Below are 22,152 nucleotides of genomic sequence, written 5' to 3'. Positions count from 1 at the left end.
AAAATTTCTTTCAAAGCTTGACATTCATTCTGTAGGGAATCATACTAGAAAGTTGTGGTTTCCATGAAATAATACCTTTTTTAAGTATTTTGATCAATTTAAACATGATTAATAGACTTTAAAAAGTCTGTCTGGGAATAATTGTTTTCAGGCACAAATGTATAAAATAAGTTTGATATTTTATACAATTCACTTTGTGTCAGCACTTAAGAACTTAAAAATCACTGACCAGGATATGTGATAATCCTTTATACTGGAGACCCTTATGCATAAAAGCTCTCTGTGAATTTTGGTAGTTGGTCTGGTAATTCATGTGATAAAAATTTCTCTGGTAATATGTAGCTCTTGGCCTACCCTAAATGGGTTTTGCATTTTTGTCATGGCTTTTGTTTTCAAGGTAAAAGGCATTTTTTAAACATCAGTTTGTGTATTTTGATGTTGAAGCACTTTTTTTTTTTTTTAAGGACTTATGGAAATATGTTTAGTCTATCGTCATCATGAGACTGGGCAACCATTACATTTTCACTCATGGTGTTCAGCTTTGAATCCATGTAACTTAGTTGTTCATACCTTTTAATGTCAGGTGGAGGAGGAAATGGCCCGTAGCACTTATCCCAGTTTCCTGAAAAGCGAGCGCTACCTCACGTACCTGGCAGCTGCCACGCAGCAAACAGGGGGTGAATCTCCCCACTCACCCTCTCCTTGTAGTCCTGGAGCAGGTGTTGTGGGAGGATCAGGAGTGCTTCCCACCTTACATGAAGACTGTGAATATCAAGGCAGCATAGGCAACACTCAGTTGCGCCTCACTCAGGTAGCTTTAGCTGCAACTGTCAAACAAAGAGCAGCTGCAGAGAGAAGAAAACCAGAAGCTTTTGCTGGGTAAGTACAGATAAGGTCAGTTTTTTCTTTGTACAGTGAGAGGCACTGTTTGCTGTTATATTTTCTTGGTGATGGTGCTCTAGGATAATATATCAAGTGATGCAGAGATCCCAAGGTGAGGAAGTACATCATTCATTTACCTCTACAGTAGTGGTAGAATGCGTATTACTACATTCAGTAGTGAACTGTACTGAAAAAATTAGATTTCTTTAGCTTTTGAACCGGAATTACTTTTATACTGTTTAAGGTATTTCTGGTTGAGTTCCTGATAAAGTTGCAATGACGGCTTTGCTACCTGATGATAGCAGGATATTTGAGGCTTTGTTGCTACAAAGCCAATTAAAAATCTGTCAAATGCTGAACTCGGTTGTGAGTACAGTATTGGGTGAAGTAAAATACGGTTGGGTTGGTATGAAGCTACTTAAGTTAAAAAACTTTTATCAGACTGGTGACATAAGCATCAGTTACTTCTTAGGGAAGCAAATTCAAATAGGAATAAGTGTGTGGTATTTGATGGAGGTGTTTCTTTGTATGTTGTGCCTTCTTTAGGAAAGGGACACTTACTGAATTAGTGGGAAAAAGGGAATTAAGTGTGTTCACTACTACAAACAATGTAGTGATAGATACCTTCGAGGTAGGTCACATACTGTAATGTGTCTTCAGGCAAGATGTCCCCAAGAACTTCCTTTTACCTTTCTGCATTGAGATTTGAATCACTCATTTTTAATAGGAATGTATAGTAATTGCTTTATATAAAGTTATTGAAACTGACCAGACAATAATAAGAAATTAAAGGGTTATTAACAATGGGAGCATAGATCTCAAGATCAGTCCAGATTTAGTTAGCATGAGCTTATTTTGAAGAGAGAATCAGCAGATTTAGTGAAATTATATTCATCTATTGAAGAACTATAGTCAAAGTGCCAAGTACTTGTGGCATGTGTCAACAATCCATAAAACTTATAACCAATTAATGGTATATCACCCCAGATCTCCTGATGTTCTTCAGACCCTAGGACACTGTATGTGTGTCCAGCATCCAACTGGAACGTTATTAAAAGAAATCCAGATATCTGTGCTGTAGCCACCTTGTTTCATAATGTAGTAGTCAAATAGAATTCATTTGAGTAGATTATTGTTTATACAGAAGCAGATTGAGATTATTAGAAAGTACAATATAAGGACACCCCTCATTTTGTGTTCTTTTGAAGTGTTCTTGTTAGGGGTTGAGGAAATATTTTAAAATGTTGTACTTTTTCACAGTAGTATAATTTCAAATACAGTACTGTATATATACTGTAAGTGAACCTGTAGATTTTACCTGTATATTAAACAAAATTTTTAACCCTTATCCTTTTCTGTTTATTCAGTTATTTATTATTTTTGATGAGGATTAATTATGGTGAAGGGCTTTAAAAGGTATGTCAGACATCATCAAAATAAGACACATTACATAATTTTTTTAGTGACCCAATGTTCATTTTCTCACAGTTGTTTCACTAGACTGACTGATCTTGTGTACTTACCATAAAGTAGGTTATCAAATACTGTTCCTCTTCAAAAATGTTTGATCTGGTGAAATATTTGAACTGGTTATCTTCAGTTTGAGAAATGTGTCGCAGTCTTTATTTATTCATTGTTTGTTGTCATGTAGTGTTCCTTAAAAAACTGAAATACTGTAATTTGCTAGGAGTGTTTTTATCATCTCTCGCAATCGGATGATGAAGCTTCACTTGTTTCACAGCTGAGATAAGTTTTGCATCAAGTCGTCCTACTCTCCAGAATTTCTGTGTCCTCATAATTGGTGTTGCAAGTGTTATCATTGCAGAAGGGAGATATTACAGAAATTATTTTGGTGACAACATGAAGTTACATTTTTCTTGTAATACACTTTTATTTCATGGCTTGTGTTTGAAAAATATTTATTTCCTTCGTTTCATGTTCAGCAGTTTGAACAATTATTGCAAACTGAGAAAAGTTAATGAAAAAGTAAACATCCTTAAGTGCTTTAATAATAAAGTGTTTTGTGTGCTTCACATTTTGTTACATAGTACTCTTGTAGTTACAGTGAAATATAGTGGCTTCCCTTCTCCCTTTGCCATTTGCTTGAATGTTATTTTTGTACTTATATTTTCTCTTGTGGTGGTAGCTGTAGTCTTAGTAGTTTGTTGTGCTGAGATCAGTCTCTAGTTCCTCTTCTTTAGAGCTCTTTGTGACTGCATTTTCATATTATTTTTACAGGTATTCTCCCTCTTTTGCACAAGCTGATTTTTATTTTATTCCCATCATCTCTTCCTCTGTGTTTTATACACATAACCTTTTGTTTTTATTTTTTCTATTTTGTTTTTATATTTTATGTTCTAGGCAATATTTGCATGGAGTCAGCAACTGTGGTGGTGGTAGTGGTGTGAATCCATATCACGCACTGTATTCCACTGCTCACGTGTCCAGCAGGCAGGACTCTGAACTTCAGAGTCTAAGTTCTGATGCTCTCACTGATGACACCCTCTCCTGCACTGACTCATCGGTGTAAGTACACTTCCTACTTTTCCTGAAATGCATGCTTGCATGTCCTCTTTTTCACATTAGATCATACTGTTTGCATGTCTGAATAATTTCTGGTCTGATTTATAAAGATAAGGTTTGATTTTACACTTGCATATTGATGAAAGCTATGCCAGAATTACTTGATACTATTTCCTAATTAATGAATACATAATACCTATTGTATTGCGATTGTGTGATGACCGGTTTGGGTTTGATGATCCTGGAGTTGTTTGGTATGTATAGAGTTGATTGTAGCAGATTTAAGATGGTATGTGGTAGGTATTTGATACCTTTTAAGTCATTGAAAAGGCCTCATTATTACCAGTATGTGATAGGTATTTGATAGCTTTTAACTCATTGAAAAGGCCTCATTATTACCAGTTTTTGTATACATAAACCTTACAGACATCAAGCTGCAAAATTTTTATTTTTATTTTTTTGGCATTTGGTTTGTTTGGAAATGTGTATACAGGCAGTCCCCGGTTATCGGCTGGGGTCCCATTCCAATGGCGTAAAGAGAGGCAAAAGTAATTGATAACCGAAAATCGGCGATTTTCGGCGCTTATTGGCGCTGATAACCAGGTATCGGCACTGATAACCAGATTGGCGCCTCTGTTAGGTATGTATCGGCGCTGATAAGCAGAAATCGGCGATTTTCGGCGCCAAAATCGCCAATTTTCGTCACTAGACAAATGTAAAACCAGACTGCTGATAACCGGGGACTGCCTGTACTTTGAAAAAGGATTAAAAAGTGTTTCAGTTGGTATTTATGAGACCTTTGCTTGTGTGGTAGCATAGACAGAGCATTCATCCAAGCATGGGTTAACAACCATGTGTTCCTGTTTCACTTTGCAACTTGAACTGTACTGGAAAAATGGTCACAGGTGGACATTGTAAGTTTTGTGGAGGCAGGGACCATAGGTAAGATTTATAGGCCAGCCTTCATGATTAGATGGTTTGGTCATACATAGGAGTAAATTTTAATTTGTTAAAAACTACATGGCCAAATATTTATTATTTAATTAGTATTATAGAATGTGTCACATAATTTATTTTGTAATATAAGCAATGAAGGTTACATGCACTGTATTAACCCTTAAACGCCTATTGGACGTATCATATGTCGACTAAAATTGCCTGTTGGGTGCCGAGTGGACGCACCGTATGTCGACTACAAAAATTTCAACCTTCGGTCAACTTTGACTCGACCAAAATGGTCGAAAAACGCAATTGTAAGCTAAAACTCTTACATTCTAGTAATATTCAATCATGTACCTTCATTTTGCAACAAATTGGAAGTCTCTAGCACAATATTTCGATTTATGGTGAATTTTGAAAAAACTTTTCTTACGCACGGCGGTAACTCGGCTGAAAATTTTATAAATTCTTTCGTCATTTTGTCGTAATTTTTGCACTGTTCTATATTAGCCGTTACATAAAGTTTTATATATGAAAATGTGGGCAATTTCATGTACAATACAGCAAAATACAACCCATGGTTGTAGCTTTTATCAGTTTGGAAATATTTTCATGTAAAACCACGATAACTGCCAAAATTTCAACCTTCGGTCAACTTTGACTCGACCGAAATGGTCAAAAACGCAATTTTAAGCTAAAACTCTTACGATCTAGTAATATTCAATCATTTACCTTCATTTTGCAACCAATTGGAAGTCTCTAGCACAATATTTCGATTTATGGTGAATTTCTGAAAAAACTTTTTCCTTACGTCCCCGCCAGAAATTCTTTCATCACGATGTCGTAATGTTTGCACTGTTTTATATTAGTCGTTACATAAAGTTTTATATATGGAAATGTGCGCAATTTCATGTAGAATACAACAGAAAATAACTCATGGTTGTAGCTTTTATCAGTTTTGAAATATTTTCATATAAATCACGATAACTGCCAAAATTTCAAGCTTCGGTCAACTTTAACTCGACCGAAATGGTAAAAATGCAATCATAAGCTAAAACTCTTACATTCTAGTAATATTCAATCATGTACCTTCATTTTGCAACAAACTGGAAGTCTCTAGCACAATATTTCGATTTATGGCGAATTTCTGAAAAAAATGTTTTTTCCTTACGTCTCTGCGTGCTGTAACTTTCGGCCGAACATCTCAGAAATTCTTTTCGTCATGTTGTCGTAATGTGTGCATCGTTTTACATTAGTCGTTACATAAACTTTTTATATATGAAAATGTGCGCAATTTCATGTAGAATACAACAGAAAATAGCTCATGGTTGTAGCTTTATCAGTTTTGAAATATTTTCACATAAATCACGATAACTGCCAAAATTTCAACCTTCGGTCAACTTTAACTCGACCGAAATGGTAAAAAACGCAATTGTAAGCTAAAACTCTTACATTCTAGTAATATTCAATCGTTTAACTTCAATTTGCAATAAATTGGAAGTCTCTAGCACAATATTTCGATTTATGGTGAATTTTGAAAAAACATTTTCCTTACGTCTGTGCGGTAACTCGGCGAACATCTCAGAAATTCTTTCGTCTCGTTGTCGTAATATTTGCACTGCTTTATATTAGTCATTACATAAAGTTTTATATATGAAAATGTGCGCAATTTCATGTACAATACAACAAAAAATAACTCATGGTTTTAGCTTTTATCGGTTTTGAAATATTTCCATATAAATCACGATAAATAGAAAAAATTCGACTTTCGGTCAACTTTAACTGGACCGAAATGGTCGAAAACTGCAATTGTAAGCTAAAACACTTACAGTCTAGTAATATTCAATCAATTAGCTTCATTTTTCAACAAACGGGAAGTCTCTAGCACAGTATTTCGATTTATGGTGAATTTTTGAAAAAAACATTTTTTTACGTCCGCTCGTTACAAATTCATGCATCATTTTGTGATAATATTTTCTCTGTGTTGCTTTGATTGTTTTAAAATTTGTTATATACCAAAATCATCGCAATTTAGTGTACAATACAACTAAAAAAAATTAACTCATTAGCTTTAACCGTTTTGCTTACAGCGCGATTAGTATACAATTATATACAATTTTTTTTTTTTTGCTGTCATATATTCCAATATTTATATATGATAATGATATTTTTTCCATTTCTGATGGTTGCATACTAAACTTCAGGCAATGACAAAAAAATGAGCCAAAAATGAACTCTTAATCTTAAAAACTAAGCGTGCTGTGATTTTTGAAAAACTTTTTTCGCTTGGCGCTAATCACTAACGCCACGCATACTGGGAGACGTTTTTGTAAATAGGGCTTCGGCTTTAAAGGGTTAAGCTGGATTTGTTAGAGAGGAAATTTTTATTCCTTTATAATCAAGTATAGCTAAATGTTCTTGTTATTGATTGGAAGGAGTGATATAGGAATTTGGATGAAAATAACTTGATCTGTGCAAGAAACTGACGATCTGATTCAGAACTGGAATGTATTTTTCCAGTAATGAGACTGATCGCTTACTGTCATTATTTGTGAATACTTATTGTGCTTTTATTTATTAAGTAAACCCATGTTTATAGGGAAAGATAACCTCTTTAGAATTACTATATACCTTTGTTACCAAAAAAAAAAACTAAACCCAGGACCAGGAAAGTTTACAAGAACACTTGAGATTTGAGATTTCAGCATCTGCCTGTCTGATATGCTACATATGAGTGCTTTCTGAAACAGCAATATCATCTCAAAATGAAGGCATGAAGTGCCCCGCCAAAAGGAGAGGAGGAAAAGGAAAGGTACAATTAGGAAAATGGCATGTGGTGATTGTGGGAAAGTTATTAGGATGAATTCTTTTCACTGTGTACCTAATGTAACAGATGCTTAGGGTTACAAAATATACTGGGGTAAGAGATTTATTTTATACCCAGAATAAAAAACAGGAGCAAATGAGGAAGAGCTTATATTTGAAAAAACTGTTATGATAGAAGAGGTAGATCATTTCTGATATCTTGGGACACTGTATTGCCATGAAGCAGGAGTTCAGAGAGCAGTAAGAGAGTAGCTGAAGCATGGATGAAATTGAGAAAAATAAATAGGCTATTGGTGAAAAAAAATGTTATGATACTGGAGAAAAGAAAGACTTGGATACATTGGGCCTGTACTGCCCTTTACTACCATTTGCAGATGCATGGTTGCTTACCACGAAGAAGGAAAAGATTGCAGAGGTGTGACCAGAGAATGTTAAGATTCATACGTGTAATTTGTAGAGGGATGTGTCCAAAGGCTGGAAAAAATGACAAATCTAAAAGATTGAGGACGCACATGAAGAAGGGATTAGGAACAATTAGAAAAGCAGTTATGAAAATAGGAGGACAAAGACTGTAGGTAGGCACAGAAAATCGTGGAAAAAAGGATAGATGAGGACATAGACTCAACAAAGATTTAGGCAGAAAGTGCCTAAGACAGGACTAGCGAGAGAGCCCCTTACAGGGAACTGGAGAAGCTAACATAAGCATGCTTATGATAATAATTATGAAGAAGTGCCTACCCTGAATTAATTTGGAACTATGTGTTAGCAAAAATGATGTTTGATAAAAAATGCATTTCATTTAAGGATTTGCCTTAATACAAGTAGGCCTTCACCAAAACCTGACAAGTTTCAGATTAGTGACAATTCTGAGTTACAGAAAGATTACCTCTAAACAATGTTCTCTCTATGAATCTGGGAAGAACCATACTTATATAGAATTGCTGGTAATTCTTGAAACCCCTAACCCAGAAAGGTAGTTGTCTTATTTGTACACCCTAATCCTATCTTCCCATGGGGTTGGCTGTTTGAGTCTTCCTTCTCTACAGAATTGTGTTGGGGGCATCTGCATTTTCTATGCCCAACCATATCATGTCATTCCTTATGATCAATACCATGTGATTTCTTAACCATATCATCCTCATCCATACAAACTACATGACCTTACAGCCTCATCCTACTTTCCCCTGTTATTTTACTAACACTTCTGTATTATTGGTTCAGTTGTAGTTCTTTCCAGCAGTGACACTTCCTGGATCCATCTCAACAGTCTCATCTCTGTCTTGTCCAGGACTCTCGCTTTTCTGTGCATTGTGCATGCATGTTTCTGCACCATACAGAAGCACTGATCTGGTTACTGTTTTGTAGCTTAGCATTACGACGGTTTTTGCAGCATTAACTTTAAGGGGAGCATTGATGCAATAGGACCCATTACAAATTTTTACCACTTATTCTTCAACTAATACTGAAAATTCTGTGATTGGGAAATTTAGAAATTCGACCTTTATGTTGAAAAAAATCATGTCATTTTTCAAAAATAATATGCAAAAAAAAAAATTTTGTACTCAAAAATTATTTTCCTAATGACAAAATAAAGATAAACAGTTATACTACATGCTGTAAAAGTTTCATTGAATTTGGTTCAGATTTCTTGGAGAAATGGTTTAGTTTTCTTGGAGAAATAACCATTTAGTTATGAGAAAGTAAGTTTGCAGAAACAGCAAAATGAAAAAATTTTTGCACTCGCAAGAATCCTGAGACAATTAGGACATCTTGTGTGAGTTATCCCTGTATCATCATAACCCATTTTCTCTAACGCTAATGCTAGAGAGAATGGGATATTTTAGTGGATGACAAAGTATTTTTGTACGAGTACTTTTGACACTTTTTTACATGTTTTTTACAGTTAGTCATTCATAGTGCCCTACAAGCAATGAACAAAATTGTCCATGAACATTTTTTTGTTTTGTTTTTTGTTTCAGCAATAATGCTTCAAGGCATGTTTATTTACACATAAAACGGTCCAAAACAGTCTGTAAGTCACTTGTGCCTAACCAGAATTAGTCATATAGACATGTTTTGCTTTTTTTAAAATTTGTCTTTCATAGTGCCAAATGGCGATGAAAAAAATTGTCCATGGACCCATCTAAACATTTTTTTTTTTTTTTTAGCAGTAATGCTTCAAGATATGTTTATCTACACATGAAACAGTCTATAACTCTCTTACACCTATCCAGAATTAGTTGTATTTTTTTTACAATTTGTCGTTCACAGTGCCATACAAGCGAGGAACAAAATTGTCAATAAACCAATCTAAAAATCTTTTTAGCATTAATGCTTCAGGGTATGTTTATTTATACATAAAACAGTTGAAAACTGTTAATAAAAAGTTGATAATTCCTCAAAATTTGGCGGTCAGTGCGCCCTTTAAGGCCTCCTCTTTCCAGGCACTTCTGCCAAGCCTGGTACTTCTCTTTTACTTCTCCTTCTATTTGCCATTTTTTGCAGCATTAACTGTAAGGTCTCTCTTTCCAGGCTCTTCTCTCAAGCCCTGTACCTCTTTTGTAATTCTTCCGTTTCTGCTGTTACTACTAGGTCTTCCCATAGCATATTTCCACTCACATGCCCATTCAGCACATCCCTTATACCCAAAAAGAGGATTGTACTGAGAGCTAATCCTGGGTGTAATCAAAGTTTATACAGGATATTAAGAAAATAAAATAAATTTTCTTTTAGTCGGGAAAAATGAGATGATGTGAAGACGGTAAAGCCATAATAAAACTATCATATGACAAAAGTAAAATGAACCACTCATAGATTGAAAAAATGACGAATAAGGTTCCACCTTTCTTTTCAGCTGTGCAGTTGGGAAGAAAATATTTGGTAATAAAGGCAAAGGTGATAAAGAAGGAAAGGGCCTGGGTATATGTATAATTCTTTGCGGGGTGTGATCTCTTACGTGAGGGAAACTGGGAGAAATCTGGATTTTGTAGAAAGGAACACGAGCAATAAATATACAAGATGATAATGTATTAGCTGCACATTATGAATAGAGCAAATTAGTATATAAAAGTAGTGTTAAAAAAAAAATCAAAGAGGCACTTAAAAACACACTACCATAATAGCAGGAAACAAAGCATTCAGCAGCCTAGAATAATGTCAACAGAAATTAATTTTTTTTTTTTTAAGAGTCAGGCCTAGTAGATCTGGTCAAAAGATCAAACATCGTAGCACAGCTCAAGGTTAGAGAAGGATTAATGAAAATCCCAGATTGAAAAAAGCCAATGGATTAAAGAGTACCCCTTGAAGGTATACTGTGAACTGTGAAGGAGATCAAGGACTAGAAGAAATATGAACAGAAGAATTTTCAGAATTATGTTTTGTAAGCTGTGTGTTGGGGAGCTTTGTGTTTAATAAAGTTATGGAAATTTATGTTATGAGCAATTTATGAATTTGAATTGGTTTTATACTTAGTCATAAAGGTGCATGCCAAAAACAGTACAGTATTTGGCTTTGGTAGAACAGTATGTTTGCTCCTTAATCATTTATTTGGTGTATGTCAAGCAGATATTTTTGTCTACAGTACCTCTCTAGAAAGAGATATTCATATTAAGGCAGTGAATAGTCTTTCCCTGTTTTTTACAATATTTGTTGGAAATTTTTGTTGTCATGAAAGGACTGGAATTACTTGTGTGTGAAGAGTGTGATCCACTATCCTGTTTCTGTCCTAACATATTGTTATTTCTTATACAGTTTTATATTGAATATTGTTATAATCCCTAATGGTGAAAAATTTGATCTGGGAGTATCATCGTAACTTGTGGATCACATCCCATAAGGAACCATGATTAATCATGGTTTTGGCAGTCAGACATAAAGAGCTAAGTAAAAGTCAAGTTTGCACAAAGTGTATTGAATAAAAAGCACTGTTGAGGATAACATTCTTTTGTTTGACAATAATCTTCCACTCGGGCAGTGTTCATATTCTTACTAACAGCAGTAGCGTGCACTGCTTATTTTGCTTTCAGGGTCACCTCCAGGTTTATTGTGTCAATTAAGTACTATAGTGCTTTCCTTAACCCCCTTCAGTTGGAAAATTGGCACAAAGCACCTCGAGTTCATGGTCATTCTCAAAAGCATTCACCATCACTTGCATTAAATATAAATTGCCCTGTCATTTTGGAAGAGTAGAGTTGGCCTCACCACAGACAGGATGCTATCGCTCACCATGTCATATAGGCACATATCACGCTGAAGAATATTTGTAGGTAGTGTCAAGAGGCCCCACGTGCTTTCTGAATTATGAATGCTTTCAGACAATGCTACCTCAGCACAGCAGCAAGAGGTGATAAAATGGATTGGTTTTGAAATTTGTGGTAGTGTCAATATCCCAGGATATGTAATGAGCTCTCAGAATTTGGTTATAGACGAGTAGTATTGCAAGATTTAAGATACAGAAGATAATTTTACTCTTGTTTTAGAAATAATAGCTATGTGAAAAAGATTTTATATGGTTTATGTGCATTCCTATAATTTATTGACTAAAATAATTTAGTTATTAGGTAGTTTGTGATTGTTTCTGGTTATTAATATATTTATAAAATCTGCTACTAATAATTAATGTAGTTTCTCATATTAAAGCTGTGAAAGGTGTGAAGTCTTGGAAATAGGCAAGTTTTTGAAGATTTGATTTAGGGATATCCATTGTGGATGTTAATTAGTGCTTATTTTCCAGGGATGGCATGTCTGTCGGGCTTGGAGGGTCTATTAACCCCAAACATCTCAAAAGGCAGTATTATAAAATGCGAGAAAATGCTCGTCAAAATCGAGAATTGGCTCTCAGTGCTGCCACGGGAGGAGGTTTCTCTGGTGGTCAGAGTGGAGGAATTCTCCATGGAGGAGTGCCTTTTATGCCTAGGACTCATCGGCTACGCCATGAGTCAATACCAAGCACGAAACCTAGTGAATTTGCTGCTCTCCTCATTGAAAAGCTTGAGAAAGTTAAGAGAGACCGTGAGTCACAGGAGAAAGTTCAGCAGTCCTTCAAAAAGATACAAGAGGTATATAAATGTTTAAATCTTGTCGTGTACCATTAAGTGGCATTCTGTCTCTTAGAAGTTTAGTTTTGGTAACCAAGTTACTAATCTTAAATTCATATCTTTAAAGAATCATATAAGGAGGCTTTTGCAGTTGTTTTTTCCCTCTTATTAATCTTTTATTTTTGCTTGCAGGGGGACAATGTCTCTGATGAGTGTCGCAGAGAACATGCTTTCAACAGTCTCCCTCCGTCGTTACTTCTTGATAAACTAGCGCAAAAGATCTCCCTTGATGATGCTGATCCCTGTCAGTCTATTCTTGGTAGGTGTTGTAAAGGGATTACGTTACTTTTGTGATATATTTTGCTATTTTTCACCAATTATTTTCTACAGCATGGATGTTATTTTGGTGTTTTAATATGATTTAATAATTTATGGTGGCATTTTGCAGATGAACATGTGTCTCGAGTATGGCAAGACAGTAATAACGACACTCCGGCTCGTTCCCCTGGTTCTCCACGACCCAAGTCTCCATCTGGTAGGAGAAGTGGTTCCTTACAGCCCTCTAGGCCCACAGTATTATCACATCATGGTATAAAGGTAAGACTTAAGTATTTTAGCTGAGATATTAAGCTTATTTTTATTTAATGTGTAGTTAAAACATTCAAATTTATTGGGTTGGTTTTCACTGTCTTATCTTTTTCTGTAGGGTAATGTAATGGTGGGTGTTGGTCATCCGTCCATGTATGTTTCTGGCACCAACTACCTCCCTCCAACTCAAGCCCCCCACCCTCTTCATGTGCCTGCAAGTCATCGGGCTCATTGTCCCCCAGGTCATCCAGCTCACCTGCCCCCAGGTCATATGCCCAATCCATACCAAGCCAATCGAAGCTGGCATCATCCAAGACGCAGAGAGAGAGTAAGTCAAGATTTGTTCTTTTGTGAATGTGTTAACCCATCATTTTAGACCCTCATTGGGTAGGTACCACCTACAGTATGTATTGAAGAGGTGACACACTGGCAGTATCCAAGGCCAGTTGCAGCCTTGCAACAAAATCAGATAAGTATAAAACTTTGGAATATCATGTTGTTGCTTTCAGACATTGTTTCCTAGCCAGTTACCACAGTTGCTAATCAGAGACCTGCTTTATATACACAATATTTTGATTACAGATTTTTGTGGCTTTCTTAAATGGTAAATCTTGTGAAATGAAATAAGTAATACATGAGAAGTTGAAGGAGGTGATATGCTGAAATGTCCTAAAAATCCTTGATCTGCTATGTCCACCTTTGACATAAGTTTCCAAGGAGTGCATGACAGAATGTAAAAACTTAATTTAGTTAATGTTTATGTAGAAGATGATAGAAAAATGGAAAGAACTATTTCACATGTGCTTGAAAAATTTAAATATGTTAAAAGTTTAATAGTACAGTACTGGAGTATTATAAAGTCTTAAAGTGTATTGCACAAATGATTGAATAATAAAGTAATGCTTGAAGTTTACTTTAAGAGATGTAAAATGCAGTAGATATGTAAAGTTTACATATGTACAAGTGGTGAATCATGGTAGAATTGTTTATCTGTCCAAGTAATTATAGAGAAAATAATTATACAGTATCTCGTCTTCAGTACGTAGTTGTTGATGAGAGTAGAATTAGAGTATCACTAATTTTCATATATATTATTCACAGGGTCAGGATGTGTATTCTACGTTTTCATCTGATTCTGGCAATGTAGCCGATTATAATGAGAGTACAGACAGAAGTAGTCATCTCCCTCTTCCTAAATCTCGCTCCATGCCAGAATACATGGAGAATTATGCAGGTAATCATTAAAAGACATTAGTAACTTGTTTAATCCTAATTATTCCTTCTCTTTGCGAACGCTTCCCAGTAACACCAACTTTGTAGGTCTTGTTGAAAAGACAAAAATCCCCTTGCATGCCCAGCTACAAGGAGATTTTTGTCTTTTCAACAAGATCTACAAAGCTGGTGTTACACTCCACTGGGACAGATGGCTAGATACCATTTCGTCCGAAGTTGTGTGAGCTGTTGTACTTCTAGGATTATTAGGGTGGTGTCCTGTGATTGTGATATACCACTTATTTCTTTTCATTCACTCATTTGCTTCCTTATTTTGCTTCACTCTGATCTGATCTGCCCATGTTTAGTGCCTTTTGCCTTCTGGTCTGTTGCATGCTTGTCACCCCTGGGTTACTGCAAGTACTAATTTTTTTCTGTAATGTCATGTGGTCAGGAGGTGAAAGATATGGAAAACCAAGAGTTTATTAATACATATGCTGAGGTTATTGAGCTCATTCATGAGTATAACAATCTCTCTAAGGAAGCTGTGACAACTTTTTTGGATTTCCTTACAGGCATTGAAGCTTTGTTTGGGTCTAAGAAGGATTCAAAGACTTATAGAGTTGCCATGCTCAAATCATGCTGATTCTGTCCTAGGTCATTTGAATTCTCTTGTATCTGAGAGTGATAATTCACTTCAATCTAGTAGGTCGTTAGAAAGATGTAAACCTTCTTCTTCATGGGAAATCTCAGTGCTGCTCAAAAGTTTTTAGCATTCTTGTTCTCCTAGAGAACTTAAACCTCCTAGTTGGGACCTAACTCTGGTACTAAGCAGTCTCACTTGTGCTCCAATGAGCCTTTATGATGATCATAAGACAGAAACTTGACCCTCAAGATGGTCTTCTTACTGGCCTTGGCTTCATCAAAGAGAGTGGGTGAACTCCATGGTCTCTCTTTTAGTGTTCAACACACGAGGGGTTGGAGGTCCGTAGCCTTCGAATTTGTCCCGGAATTCATAGCTAAGACTAAAAATCCATCAGCTCATGATGACAGGTTTGAGTCCTGTTCGATTCCTTCTCTGGGAGATTTTGTTGATAACAATCCGGACGAATTGCTTTTATGTCCTGTCAGAGCACTGCATTGTTACATAAAAAGGACTTGTCACCTCAGACCCAGGTGTTGTAGACATTTTGTTAGCGCAGGCCAGAACAAGAAAGAAGTGCACAAGAATACCATTCCTTTTGGCTCCGTGAGATCATCAGACACACTTATAGTTCTTCTTCAGCCCATAATGATGACACAGTGCATGTAAGAGCACAGGATGTTAGGGGTTTGGCCCCCTCCCTGGCATTCAAAAAGAATTTGTCTGTTAATAGGATTTTGAAGGCTGGTACTTGGCTTCATCAAACCACCTTCGCATCCTTCTATCTGTGGGACGTTGCCCACAGATTCTTGGACACTTTTTTTCCTTGGGTCCAGTGGTGGCTGCTCAACAAGTTGTGTAGCTCATCCAGTGCCCTTGGTGGGACAGACTGTATCTTACCTAAGATGATGGTATGAAAGTGAGAATGAATGAAATGACTGGTCTTTTTCCTTTTCTCTTTCCCCTTTCTTCTCTACTGGCAGGCAGTGAGAAGATTGATCCATCATGTGCTGGAACTGATTAGATGAAGGTGAGTGAGTGGCCATTCTGTTTGATTATGTTTTATTCATACACATAAAACCTCTCAGAAGTTAGTTCTTCTTCTCTCTAACAAGGGGAGAGAGGAAAGATAACAAACAAAATTGGTGGCTAACATAGGTTTGTTGTCTTAACAGATATACAGTAGTTCTTTAACTTCCTCTTATACAATGCATCTTCACATTGTGTATTAGCCCAGTAGTCTGGCTGTTTGATACACTATTTGTCTAACAGATCAAAGGCTGACATCTTCCTTTGACTTCACTTAGCCAGGAAGTGAGACCAGGTGTGCTGTGAACCTCCAGTTGGTTCATGACTTTCTTTCCTCCACCAAAAGTGAGTCTATCCCTATGTTAAGACCCAGGTTTGTTCCACATATGAACAAATGGCAAATCTTTAATTACTGTAATTGATATTTTTCATAGCTAACAAACCTGCAGTCTTAACGTATACTGCCCAGCTCTTGCCTCCCCTCATTCTGATTACCGGGGCTGGAAGAAACTGGATGCATCACGGCGTCATGGGTGAGGAAGGTCAGTTGATGTCTCCTCTCTCATCCCATTGGCTGCACCCTTTTACCACCAATTCCTTGTTCTACAATTTTAGATGTTTTTTACTGGTTTCCAGGTGACGCTAGAAGAATTTATCCTTGCGTTAAGACTCCAGGTTTGTTAGCTATGAAAAATACAAATTAATTAAAAATTTTGTAATTTCAGGATATAATTTTTACTTGGTTTCAACATTATTCTATTCTGTGGCATTGGTATATTATAGTGTTTATCTTCTCTGTAATCTTTATCAGGTTTGTTATTTTGCAGTGTGTTTTATGATGTAGTTGACTATCTAAGCATGTATTTTGTTTGAATTATCTTATACTGTGTAGTCTGGATGTGCCTGAATAGGTAAGAGATAATTTAAGCCTCTGTTTCAGTTTAATGTAAGGAAACTAACTGAGACCAGTATTGACGTATATTGTACATCAGTATTTCTCTCCTGACAAGCTTTCAATATAAACTTTGACTTTCATGTATTCATTCTTAGTAAGTGCAGGTATCTTGATATGTATGGTTTGTATAGGTGAGCTTCAATTATATGTGAATTTTCTATGTACAAAATGATAATTTTTTTCTGGTCTGTAATTTATATATATGATTTGATATGTGAAATATGACTAGTTTTTTTTTTTTTTTTTTTTTTTTTTTTTTTGAGAGTGTAGAAGTCCATGGAATGGGTATCCCATGCACATTGTTGAGCATAGACGAAAAAATAAATGGTCATAAGAATGGACAGGAACAGAACCAAGTAATTATTCAAAAATTTGAGAGAGGGAAAGAACCATTCAGTCGGAAGGGTATTCATTTCCGTAGAAAAGGTTAAAGCAGATGGCTTGACAAGAGTGTTAGAAGCTTGGCTGATAGCAAGAGTTCTTTTTGAAGCTTACCAAATCAGTGGTTGAAACAGTACTATACTTATAGAAAAATGACAGAGGCATCCATGTTTTGGAGAATAAGAGAACCAAGAGAAGATGATGATGATCAGAATAATTCCATTTTTTTTTTTTTTTTCAAAAGGTACAAGTAGTGATGGTGGAAGTTCTGGTCGACGTCAACAGAGCAGTAGGCGAAGCAGTTCCCGAAGAGCCCCTGCTGATCTAACAGACTCTGGAGTGTCTGTGGTATCAGATTCTGGCCCCTCCCTCACCCCTTCAGCATCATCTACGGAAAGGTAAGTTCTCATGAACGACCCCTTTCTACCCAGTCTTTTTTTGAGCATGCAAATTACAGTACTGCAGTATAGACAAGTTGGTGTACATTTGAGTGTTTCAAGAATCGTAAAGCAGCAGTCATAAATCTTCAGTTGTATATAGGCAAATTAGGTATTGAATTGCAGTTTATCTACTGGGGCTGTTGTTTGATTTAATTGTTATCTGTACATTAGTTTTGTTAATTGAAGTTTGCATTTAGTGAAAGATTTTACAGCTTTACATTGATCTAATTTTTACAAGTACTATGCCACACCGATTGGACTCATTTGATAGTATTGTTAATTTTGTTTTTGTCATATTAGTTTTGATTTACACCTTCTTGGGAAATTTAACATCTTTTTGTAATGCTTAGAATATTTTCTAAATACACACAAGATATATTTGTTTTGAAAAATATTTTGCCTATATGTTGTTTTTAGTATTCAGTGAAAAGACAATGTAACAGACTTCTTATATGTGAAGTAGTTCCTTATGTTTTTGTTGTAGTATCTTTTCTTTTGCATTTTTGTGGCATTGTTTGGTGCATGAGCCTGCCTTAGAATTATGTTAAACATAATATTCTCCATTTACTTTGTGTAACTTTTATATTGTTTGTTTTGTCTGTTGTATTTTTGTAATTTTTGTCCTCATTTGCTGCTTCTCGTAGATTAACAGTTAGCCCATTTTATCATTGTTAATATCGTACAGTAATAATTTCATCCTTAGAAAGGTGAGAGCAGTCTTTTAAAGTTATCCAGTAAAATGGGCTGTTGGAAATAGCCACTAGATTGTATTTTTGAAGTCGATATATTTAGCTAGCTAGGAGTTACTGTATTCTGCTCATTTTTTGCACTCAGATCTGTACACCTGTTGTAGTAGACTGCTTAAGGTTTACCATAGCAGTTCTATTTTGAAAGTTTATACTACAGTTGATGGCGCTGCTTCTGTGTAAACTGTTGTTGGACATTATATTGTGGCTTTTGTGTTGTTTTGAATTTTAAAAATATCTTCCTCTTTTAGTTTCATTATCCTTTTTTCTTAGTTTTCTCAGGTTCCATATTTATCCCTTACAATATATCACATGGCTCTGAAACTTATTTGGATATTTCAGATGTTTTATTTTCTTTCTCCTAGCCACTTTTTTTAGTGTAGCTCTTTTCTTAGTCCCTTTTTTTGATGTTAGTATATCTAATATAACAAAATTTTGAGAGAAGGTTTAGGCTGATACTTTGCAGGATTTAATTTCATTGGTTAAGATGACTATGAAATTCTTAAGTCACTCAGCAATTAAGAGAAACATAATTATCACTGTGAAATGTTTGACTGTTCAAGTCTCTTTAATAAGACTACCCGGTTGCTGAAATGTAATATGCCTCTAAAGTCAGTCACCAAACTGGCTCATTTCTTAATTTATTTTGGCTGATAGTTTTACACATTTATGCCATAACTGGCTCCAATCCTCTTGGGAAAGATGAAAAGCATAAGCAATCCTGAAAATAATACAGAACTATGAACAATAAACTTGAGGGGAGACCATTCCCTTAGAGTGATTTGAAGAAAGTGTGTAGGAGAAATTTGCTTTTGAGAGTGGATTCGCCCCAAGTTTTTCATAGTTTTGCATTGCTATTCTGATCACTGATTATACTTTATCTTTCCCAAGCCATGATAGGGAGGGTTGGAGTCAGGGAAGGCATCCATTCATAAAACATCTTCCAAAACATAACTATGTAATTAAGAAAAAACCAGTTATGATTATGATTTGAGAGATATATAACATTTCAAGGGATTGGGATAAGTCTGTTACTTATCAAGGAGACCTGAAACTAAAAACTTCACATTTAATTGGATAATTGAATGCAAAACTTTTTTCCTATACAAATCTATCAATCATATTAAAACCCATCAGGAATATTGTACCTGCATTTGGTGTCTGATGTCCCCAGGCACACCATCATTAGTCTTCCAGACAGATGAAGAGCAGTTATTTTTACATATTCTAACTCTAATTAACTGTGTTACCAGTTTCGTTTGCTGAATGGAAAAACAGTAAGAAACAAGGGGCTGGGAGGTGAAAACTTAGTTGTAAGAAAATACAGTGTTTTGATAACATAAATGTCTCGATCTGCACATACGTCTCTGATCTGTAACCTTAATGATGGACAGAGACAGAGTTTTATGGACTTGAGAGAAGATGAAGTCCACTATCCAGAGAATAATGACATTGGGTACTGGCACAGCTTGCTCATTACACCATTGGCCGATTTTTCCTGGTAAGGGTTAAGTTGTTTCTCTTCCATAAGGAATCAATATGATGGCAGCAGGTCCCTCCGAGGTTCTTATCTTTTTAAGAGTATGCAGGACGGAATCTTGTGTGAATGCCACTTGACACCCACTTGCATGTCTCTGGTCCCAGAAGTGGAAACTAAATTTTTGAAATCTCTATCAGCTAATAGGTTTCCATTAACTTCCCAACCATTGACAATAAAATTTGAATTGGTACACTAGAAGCGTGATTAACTAGTGCTATCAGAATTTTCTATACAACATATACAGTATATGATTAAAAAAAAAAATTATTTTTTAGTAAAGTTATAGGTACCTGTGATAAGTACAGCAAGTGTGTTGGAAGATAGTGCTAACATTGGGGCTACACAGTATCCCTGTTTATCTAAATCTTTCGATGTTCTCCATTGTAGTATACTGTAATACACTATATTGTAGTACTTTACAACACTTCTTTACTGCATATTGTACAGTATGTAGTGAGGTAAAAAGAAGAAATGTAGTAAGGTGCTCTTTGATTGCAAATGTTGGCATAGCAGATATTGATGTGAAAGGAGGATTAGGCAGTAAAGTTGTGTGTAGCTACAACCAAGACTGCATTTAAAATGTGTACTCAAAACATTGTAAGAAGTGCGGTATAGAAATGAAGATTGAGCTGCACATGTACTGAAATTGATGACAGCTGATGAATGAAGCAGATAAACATACAGTGATTTTCTCTACAGGCTATAAATGTAATACTTTTTGGTACTTTTACAATATTTGTATTTTAAATTTCATACTATCTTTTTTAAAAATAACAGAACGATTTGCAAATGCTACAAAGCTGCTGTTATGTAAGCAAGCCTGTGCTATAAATAGATTTATATATTTTGAAATATTTGGGATAAGTACTGTATAAAAACACCAGAATTAAGTGAATTTATGAAATTACAGACATAGGGTATTTGAACTAAAACCATGTATGCTGTGAATTTCTAACAACTGATGAATGTGAAACAAAGACGCTTCAACAATGTGGGCTTCTTTAGGTTTTTCCATGCATACATGATTTTTTTTTATTATACGTAATACATCAAATTAATTTCAAGATTATCTTTGTTTTATATCATACTTTCTAATGAATCTATTTTAAAATGCAGAAAAATGCTGAACAAATTTGTAAATGGAAGTTATGTTTGTATGTGAACCCAATGTTATGTATAGGCAGTACAGTATAGCTACCATGTGTGTAGAACATCACAACTTGTTCAGTATGGTACTTTGTGATGTCTTTGTCCTGCTCTCTTAGAAAACTTAACAGCTGTTTGTCTCATAAGAAGAAAAGAAACATAGGTCAAAACATAAGCTGTCACTTATCTGATGAAAAAAATATGTATGAGAGCTGATTTATAGGAAAGAAATAGGCATTGAACAGTTACAAAAATATTAGACAGTACAAAAATATTCAACATGAAAAATTAAAAAGTAAATTGAAGTAGAGAAACCCAAACCTGTTCTTTGCACTCGGCAAATAAGAGATCTCGATAAACCTACTTCGTAAGGCTAACTGATGAACAACTCATTCTAGTAAATGCATAAAAGGTGCTATGTGGAAACGGGTAATCAAGAAAAGGTCAGAGGAAAGGCTGAAAGTACCAGAATTATGTATGAAGCGTAAGCAGAAGTTTTATTCACAGTTGAAACAGTTCCAGAAAAAAATGGTTATTGTTAGGACTTGTGTTGAGAGAACCAGTAAGTAGCAAAGGTAACACTTAAATGATTTTAAAGGAAGGAGTGAAGGGAAGCTGAAAAGAAAGGAATAGAGAAGAATGAAAGGATTTGGTACCTACCAGTGAATCCAGATGATGTATGCATTAAAACTGTTTCTCTGTATGGAAGACAAAAGACTGTGTCTAGGGACACTCAGACTGCAAATGTTTACACAATGATTGATGTGTTTGCATTGTAACAATCTATAATTTAGTGTTCCAAGAACACAATCAGCATCTTTTTAATCACATTGATATTCTAGTGAGAACAATGTCTTCCTCATTTTTGTGAAATATTGTGGGTAATTTGTTTATTTTGTTGCAAGTTGTAAGTTTTAGTCCTAGAATTCATGGATTTTTAAAATGTGATTGCTGATAACAAAAGTTGGACAAGGTGAGGCTCTATAGATTTACAAGCAGCGTGATCAGTGGACTGTAACACACAGTCACTGTGGTAGCACAAGATTGATGATGATCACACAGAGCTAAAAATTATGCTCATAGTTGTGGAGCGTCCGTTCCCAGCCTAATTTTTTAAATATTACCTGCTACTGTAATTGCCATTCTTGCAAGTATCTTGCCACTTGAGACAGAACAAAATATATTGGAAAATTAATTTCATCATAACCTCATTAACTGTATGTTGCACTGAATCCATAGACAGGATATACTTGGTCACACCAACAT

At 35.4% G+C, this 22,152-nt stretch overlaps 1 protein-coding gene across 7 annotated transcripts in view; it reads left to right on the top strand.

Annotated features, from left to right (window-relative positions):
• LOC136851570 (axin-1-like) overlaps nt 1–22,152 on the top strand; it is an 88,619-nt gene that overhangs the window by 36,924 nt on the left and 29,543 nt on the right. For 5 of the 7 annotated variants that reach the window (XM_067125836.1, XM_067125832.1, XM_067125833.1 and 2 more), the window contains 8 exons: nt 584–879; nt 3,244–3,408; nt 11,903–12,227; nt 12,399–12,525; nt 12,655–12,803; nt 12,913–13,122; nt 13,896–14,028; nt 17,259–17,412. In XM_067125836.1, the coding sequence (XP_066981937.1) occupies nt 584–879; nt 3,244–3,408; nt 11,903–12,227; nt 12,399–12,525; nt 12,655–12,803; nt 12,913–13,122; nt 13,896–14,028; nt 17,259–17,412 (1,559 nt within the window). The remainder of the gene's footprint in view (nt 1–583; nt 880–3,243; nt 3,409–11,902; nt 12,228–12,398; nt 12,526–12,654; nt 12,804–12,912; nt 13,123–13,895; nt 14,029–17,258; nt 17,413–22,152) is intronic. The other 2 variants (XM_067125838.1, XM_067125837.1) reach the window with 1 other exon arrangement.

Source organism: Macrobrachium rosenbergii, chromosome 23, assembly GCF_040412425.1.
Source record: "Macrobrachium rosenbergii isolate ZJJX-2024 chromosome 23, ASM4041242v1, whole genome shotgun sequence".
In the NCBI taxonomy this organism is placed as follows: domain Eukaryota; kingdom Metazoa; phylum Arthropoda; class Malacostraca; order Decapoda; family Palaemonidae; genus Macrobrachium; species Macrobrachium rosenbergii.
The sequence above is the reverse complement of the archived record's forward strand: the minus strand, read 5'-3'. Positions and strand labels throughout refer to the sequence as shown.